Below are 7,982 nucleotides of genomic sequence, written 5' to 3'. Positions count from 1 at the left end.
AGATCATTGTTTATATAACACATGATCATCCTTTGTTTTTTTCTGTACATTCCCTTCATTTTCTTTTCATATGCAGAACAGAACTGCAATTATAGTTTCACCAGTAACTGTAAGCCTATTACCTCAACCTTTCATTGTTCTCTTTGACTTTCACTGAAGTTCCTTAAACCATATTAACAAAAGTCCTTGTGGTTTTGTTTTTGTTTTTGTTTTTGTGTGAAACTAGAAAGTTGGGTTTTGTTTCATGTTACAAACATGGAAGAAGTGAAGAATATTAGACAAGGTTTGTTGAAGAAACATTATCATGAGAATTGCCCAGGTTGTAAAGTGGATAAAGCTAAAGAGCTCAAAACTGATGTAACCATTAGAAACCTTTTCAACATATGGATGGTTGTGTTATGCAGCTGTAAGCTTGTTTTCAACTCTATCTATCTTCATTTGTTCTAATAATTTCTTGTGTTTTCAATACAATTCCATCTATAGATTATAACAAAAGCTTAAACTTTTAATAACAGTATATAATATAATGAATCTTTTTAGCAAAGATAAAATCATTTTCAGAAAGACTTTAGAGAAGTGAACTTTAGAAAGACTTCAAAGATAAAATCATGTTCTTCATTTATTTACTCTTTGAGAAAATCAGAAAAAATCATATGTCGGTTCAATCTTTCACTTGATCATTTGCTCAGAAATGGGGTTCAAACCTATCAGGAGTTGGATTAATTTTTTTGGTCCAAGACTAAGGTGTCTTCCATAGGAGACAATCCTTCTAGAGCTTGCTAAGGCTTAAACTTGTGACTCCAGCTTAAGCTGGATCAACCTCTGCCAGCTGATCTACACAATTTCCTATCCGGAGTTGTGCAAGTATCCGCATAACGGTAAGGTAGTTGCTTACTGACAAACAAGTAGTTACAAGTTCAAATCCTAGAAATAATCTTTGTTTATTGTGTAAAGGCTGCGCACGTCCAACCTCCCAAAACCCAGGAAGTAAAAGCCTTGTGTATCAGGCCGCCTTTTTTTTTTACCATTTTGAAAGTGAAATCATTGGCAGATTTTATTTACTAGTTTTTTTTTCCTAATGTTTGAAAGTTCATCTTTATGCACCTCTGATGTCTCTTTCTTTTGTTTTGCACAGCACTACCTATATCATCTCTCTTTCCTTACCTTTACTTTATGGTGAGTTTAACTATCTACTATGGTTCATTGTTATCCACACAATGATGCATGCTATGATTTTGTAAATTTTTGGAGGTTCCTTGATATTTCTAGTTCAATTTCAGTTTCAATTTTCTATTTATAATTAACTATGCATGTAAGAAGTTTGATTCTTTTTGTCTGCACATCATTTTTCTGAAGGTAATTGACAATTACTTAAGGATGGAACAGAAATTAATAACCAACTGTTTGATTAACTATTTTTCTTCATGTTGACTGATTAATTAGAAAACTTGAATACATGAATTCTTTGTTTAAAATATATCTGTATATTATTATTTTTTAAAGCAAATGGAATACATTCCTCTGGCCTAGTGTACTTGGATAAATTTCTGCATGAAATATTTATTCCATTTTTGAAGGAACATAACAATTTATACAGAAAATGCCCTTTTGTTTGGGTAGGCTGTCCCCATTACCATTACTCAAACTATTTTTATGTTTGTTGGAATATCAATTGTTATGACCGGGTAGCCGAATAACCAGAGATCTGCAACTATTGGGTCAAAGTAGAACCACATTAAGTAAATAACACATCACATCTTAACCCGAAACCTTAAGGCATTATTTATAAATCCTTTAACTTTTTCATTCCTCTTTGATGTGAGACTTATTCTACTTCACACTTATTCCTAATCATCCATGACTGTCATATTCGCAGTGGAGGTTTTGACTCTAGAAAATGTTTGCTGTAAAGTGTGGCTGATTTTTCTCCTATAATGGGACCAATTGAAATTTAGGCCTGCAAATATAATTGCTTACTGGTATCATAAAGTCATGAACTGAAATAATTTTCTCCGATTAACAGCTAATCTGCAAAGGCATTAATCAATTCTTTTCTTCATAAATATAAAAACGATCCATCTTCGACAATGTAACATTTAAGATAAGCATATGAAAATATTTATTTCCAGGTACAAGATTTTCATATTGCAAAAAGAGAGGAGGATATAAGTGGCTATGCTGGTTATGTAGGTAGGACTACTTTGAGTACTTTGCACTATTTGATGTCTTCTATCATTATAAGTTCTTAAACATGACTGAAAATATTGTAGGATCTGCATTCATGCTCGGCAGAGCTTTGACATCTATACTATGGGGAATGGTTGCTGATCGTTACGGCCGAAAACCTATTGTAATGATAGGCATTGTATCAGTGTAAGTATATTTGTCACCGAAGTGGACGCTGTCTTTCAAGCTATAGTACAAGTTTTCTTGAAATAACAGTGATGATCACTTACTTGCAGTATCATTTTCAACACATTATTTGGCCTTAGCACGAGTTTTTGGATGGCAGTTATCATGAGATTTCTCCTTGGAAGTTTAAATGGTTTGCTTGGACCAATGAAGGTACCAATCAACACACTATAATCCACTTCATCAGGGCTCAATTAAAAGATTGAATTTTTGTACTTGGTTGATTTCTACTTTTCTCAGACCCTACTAAGTGGGAGCCTCGTGCATTGGGCCGCAATTTTTTATATTGGTTGATTTGTTTGATATATGTATGTCACAATCTCCTCTTTAAACAGGCTTATTCTTCTGAAATTTTTCGAGAAGAACACCAAGCTCTAGGACTCTCAACTGTAAGCCTCACTATTATTCTGTACTATCATTTCTTAGAAGCATAGGTTGTCGCTCAATGGAGGTTCGTCCAGATGATAAGTACCGAAGGATTGAATCACTTTTAAGTTTTAAGCCATACACTGTGTTTGGCGTACCCGAGCCTTGGGATGGAGTAGCCACCTCTCATAATGTTTTTAACCGAAAAGAAATGACATGTTTCCATCTTAGTAATTCAAAGTATGATCTGATTTCAGTTCAGTGCAGCCTGGGGCATTGGTTTAATCATTGGGCCAGCTTTGGGAGGTTATTTGGCTCAGGTACTATTTTGTTCTTTTCCTTCTGAAGTGAAATACATCTTATGAATAGCCTTTGGTTTTGCACAAAAAGATATGATGACATGAGTTATCATTCTATTTAAATACCGAAAATTAATGTATACTAAGAAGGGTGATGCCTTAAACTTTATACTCGAAAATTCGGGATTGGAAACCATAAAATTTTAGAAATCCTTCTTTATGTTGAAACAAATAGTCTATACATGCCCTTTTTTAAAACTCTTTTACTTGTTTCTCTAATACTTTGGGAAATTTGTATTGCAGCCAGTGGAGAAATACCCACATCTATTTCCAAAGGATTCCTTTTGGGATAAGTAAGTGGATTGTTCCTGATTTGGTTTGATATAATTCGAGGATTCAATTGTTCCTTCACTTTTGTTATATATCATTTTTTTCTCACTTTGTTGTTCTGGTTGTTATGTCAAAATACGACTCTCCCTGAAGGTTTCCATACTTCTTGCCCTGCTTAGCAATATCGGTTTTTGCGCTTGTGGTATTGGTTGCCTCCTTCTGGCTTCCGGTGCGTAACTTCGGTTCTAAAATGTCTTTCATTAACCACTAATATCTGTATCTTATCTGTTTTCTGACTTTTCTTTAATATTATTACGATGACGTTTCAGATTGTAGCGCCATTTCTGTTTCTGGTTTTTAGTCCAGTCCTACTTCTCCTTTTACAATCTTTATCAATAGAATTGCTTTAAAATACTTGCATCATGCAGGAAACACTACACAACCACCCTCACAGTGATGAGTCCAATGATGACACTGAAGCTTTAGAAACCGGAAGCAATGAGACTGACAATAACAAGATAATTCAAAAAGGGGACAATCTCTTCCTAAACTGGCCCTTGATGTCATCAATCATTGTTTACTGTATTATCTCACTTCATGATATTGCATATCAAGAGGTAATATTCCCACTTAATGATGTTAGACATTGTTTATGCATATCATTTAACATATGTTGTTTAAAAATTGCCTCTTTCTTCTATCCATTCACGTGTCTATTTATCGCGATATCTTGTTCTAGCTATCTGCTGTTTGAAACTCGGTGACATTGTTGGTGTTGCCATTCTGCTTCTTTATAGGTTTTCTCGTTGTGGGCTGTCAGTCCTAGAAGATTGGGGGGTTTGAACTTCACAACCGACATTGTTGGTGATGTTCTTGCTGTAACAGGTAGGTGTTCGACGTCTTTGTATCCCGAGATCTTTGTTAATGTTGGGCATACATGTTTACTTCCTTAATTTCTAACTCCGGAGATTGCGTATATGCTATTATGAATTTACATGACGCCATGTGATAACTTCCTTGAAGGTATTTGCATAATGCCATACAAGATTAAGCATGCTATTTTTCAGACCGATTTCAACAAGTTCATTGATATGTAATCATGTTCTGCAATTTTACTTTGTAACTTCACACACTAGTATAGTTTTTTTGTGAATTGGCTAATGTCTTAAATATATTTTCTTATTGTGCTTATATCTGAATCGATTGATCCAGAGTTAATTCAATGTCAAAATAGTTATCACTTCGATTATGTTAAGAAATCTTTGTATGTTGGTGGATCAAACTGAAGTTTATAGGAGTATTGACTTATTCAGACTTGTTCATTTCTTGTTACTAGCAAACTATGTCTATCTTAAAACACTCTAATATGTCATAATTACAATAGCAGGGTTCTTTTTTCTTCCTCAGAAAAAGAAAAATCGAAAAATGAAAAACAGGCAAGTATAACCCATACTTGACAATTTTAGTAAGTATAAGTCAGTAAGGACAATAATATGAAAAATACTTGAGCCATCTTAACTTCATTGCTTTGGGTATGGATAGTAGTAACAAAGATATACATTTAAAACTTAAAAACATTGCAGCATGTAATTGATATGTTGCTTAATTATTGACCCCTACTCATCTGGTCACTGGTCAGGTGTTGGCCTTATAATTTTCCAGCTTGCCATATACCCTGCATTGGAAAAAGCTTTTGGACCTATTAGATTTGCTCGTATTACCGGGGTAAGCTTCGCTCTTTTAAAAAAAATCTTTTATGCGCGAGTACAACTTTTGATGAGGTGTCTTTTGTTCTTATTTTTTGAGTGATGAGTTACAACAAGATTCGAAAGATACGGAATACCTCATTATCTCGAACTACTGTTTGTTTGATACCCAAAGGCTGTGACGAAACCTCGAAAGGAAAAACTCCAAACCAATCACCTGTCCTGCAGCCATTTTTCTAAAAATTCCTGTAAGGCGTTCAATGCATAAACGACTTACCGATCAAAAAGTAAAAACTAAAACCACCTCATCTAATGTGATCAAACTAAAGCTTATTCAACTAAGAAAATTGTTTGGAAAGTGGTACATCAAGGTAAAAAAAGGCAATTCAGCATTTCGTTGGTCGTTATTTTAAACATGTCTTGTTGTTTTGGAACCTTGTGTAGGTGTTATCCATACCTCTCTTGCAAAGCTACCCCTTTATAGCAATGTTCTCGGGCGTCTCACTTTATGTGCTGATAAATATTGTTTCCGTTCTGAAGAATCTTCTGACTGTAAGTGTATCTCATTCTTATTGTAACCAATCATGAGTGACATGAAGGGTTTAAAGTGACTTAAATCGGCTTAACTAAAACTCGGGATCAGTTTAATAGCATAATTACAATCCTTAATGTAGTAATTAAGATCTTATTAGAAGTAAATCAGTAGCTAATAATCAGCGATCATCATAATTATTGTTGAGCATATATTCTTAGATAAAATGCTCATATTCTAATGTGTGCTCAATGTGGCAATGAACTGAAACTAGTATTCTAACAAAGGTTATATGTGCTTTACAAGCTGCCTAATCGTGTTCTTTTTGCTGGACTCAGGTAACCATTATTACGGGTCTATTCCTTCTGCAAAATAGAGCAGTGGTAAGTTTTTCATTCTGGTCATTAGCGTTTATTTCCGTCCCGAAATTGAGATTAATTGTTAATGCAGTTTTGGAATATATGGGATGTTCATGTGGAAAACAGGAACAATATCAAAGGGGGGCAGCTAATGGCCTTTCTATGACTGCTATGTCGATATTCAAAGCAATTGGCCCTGCTGCAGGTGGTGCAATGTGAGTGTTCCTTTGATTTCTTTAGCTTTAGTTTGACTTATCTTTCATAGTTCAAGAATTTAAATGTGAATCTCACTCGGGATCAATATTCTGAATGTACGAGTTTTATATATGACTTGTTATATATAGATTAATCTTCAATCATTTGTGTCTGAACTTTTTCACATGGTTCTGTCACTGTCTTCAATGTGTTCAAGTTCTACAGAAGTATGACTTTGAAAACCTAAAACCTTTTTAAGCTGTAGGTGTAGTTTTCAGGTACAATTAACTTAAGAATGACTTTGACAAAACAAGATCTGATATTGCTTTCGAATTTGTCTATGAACTAGCATGAAATATCCAGTTAGCTTGATTTTTCATTGTGTGCTTTGAGCCGAATCGTAGTTGGCAAATGTTTCATCACTAAAAAGAATTGTGCATGCTTGGAATATAGCATTGATCAATGATAGTTTCTGACTACAATGATATATCGAAAACGACATTTACGATTCTTATTTTGCGCTTTGTTCAATGTAGATTAACATGGTCACAAAAGCGGATGCATGCTTCTTTCCTCCCTGGTATGATGCTCAAATAACCAGAGCTGCTTTCTCTATTTCATTTATTGTATATGGAAAACCTTTATTGTTAAATCTTCTATTGAGGTATGATAGTGTAATCGTGATACCACGAAAAATACTATTATAGCTAGACTATCTTACTACTACTACAGGATGAGGGAGGCCAAGAAAATGAACATGATTTGTCAATAAATATGATTTATAATATAATATTATGACATCGTTCAATCCATGTAATTAACTCCATCGTATCAGGTTTAGTTGTTGTTAACATGTCACTGTAATTCAGAATATCAGAAAATGTCTTTTTTTTGCTGGTTGTATTTCTGGAAGCTCACTGTTACATTTAAATGCAAATGCAGGCACTCATATGGTCTTCTTTCTCTTGAATGTTATTGGAGGACTTGGAGTGTTGTTGATGTTCACACCATTCTTAAAGGTGAAGAAGAAAACACCCTCTGAGGAGTTGCGTTGATATCAACAAATTTCGCGCATAGGGGTGAAGCATCTCAATGCAATTAGTGTCGATTATGTAAAATCCACACTATATGCATGCATTAGTTTTAAGATCATGGTAAGAAAAATAAAACATGTAACGGTGGTAAAACTATATCAAAGATGCTCACTTCATAACTTTGATTCAGTGTTTCGTAGCTCGTGTCCAGTTCTTCCTTTTCTAACTGTGACCTTCAATTTTAATCTCTTTTTGGTTACAATTGTGTTTTCTTTTTACTCCTGGTACTTAACATATTGAAATGTTAGTAACAACTAACAGCATGACCTACTAAAAAGTGAAAAGGAGGAAAATGATGAAGGACCACAAGAGTAGAGAATGGAGAAGAATCGGTATTTTAAATTACATTTCAGAACCATAATGCAATTATCTTGCAATATTGTGGTTTCATGAGTCTTCCAACTATACGACCATTGCATCCACTGCATTTTCCCGTAATTATAATAAACACAATTTAAAACACTTGGCAGAATAATTTGATAGTTTTGCATCTCAAAGATGATTAACTGATGCAATTTTATTGGACATGTTGTGGTCATATATTGTAGATATGAATGAGGCCAAGTAGCAGTTGAAAGTGTTGTGACTGTCAGAGGCATGGGGCACCAACCCAAGCTCCTCCTTTGGATATAAATAAATTCTATATATATATTGTCCACATAAAAATACTATTTCTTTAGAAATAAACT

The 7,982-nt window shown here is 34.2% G+C and overlaps 1 protein-coding gene across 4 annotated transcripts; it reads left to right on the top strand.

Moving 5' to 3' along the window:
* Window positions 1–7,586, top strand: LOC109330394 (protein ZINC INDUCED FACILITATOR-LIKE 1-like). 4 transcript variants are annotated; one of them, XM_019564585.1, is made up of 18 exons: window positions 1–109; window positions 227–406; window positions 1,136–1,176; window positions 2,130–2,190; window positions 2,271–2,373; window positions 2,463–2,565; window positions 2,748–2,801; window positions 3,036–3,098; window positions 3,381–3,430; window positions 3,561–3,636; window positions 3,836–4,024; window positions 4,205–4,292; window positions 5,047–5,132; window positions 5,558–5,665; window positions 5,984–6,028; window positions 6,131–6,219; window positions 6,736–6,779; window positions 7,142–7,254. In XM_019564585.1, the coding sequence occupies exons 2-18, from the start codon at window positions 256–258 to the stop codon at window positions 7,252–7,254; spliced, it is 1,464 nt and encodes a 487-aa protein (XP_019420130.1). In that variant the 5' UTR covers window positions 1–109; window positions 227–255. The 4 variants fall into 4 exon arrangements, with proteins under 4 accessions (XP_019420130.1, XP_019420129.1, XP_019420131.1 ...); XM_019564584.1 differs by having other exon boundaries at window positions 24–118; window positions 207–406; XM_019564586.1 differs by having other exon boundaries at window positions 59–118; window positions 201–406.

The sequence above is a fragment of the Lupinus angustifolius genome, chromosome LG16 (assembly GCF_001865875.1).
Source record: "Lupinus angustifolius cultivar Tanjil chromosome LG16, LupAngTanjil_v1.0, whole genome shotgun sequence".
NCBI classification, from domain to species: domain Eukaryota; kingdom Viridiplantae; phylum Streptophyta; class Magnoliopsida; order Fabales; family Fabaceae; genus Lupinus; species Lupinus angustifolius.
The sequence above is the reverse complement of the archived record's forward strand: the minus strand, read 5'-3'. Positions and strand labels throughout refer to the sequence as shown.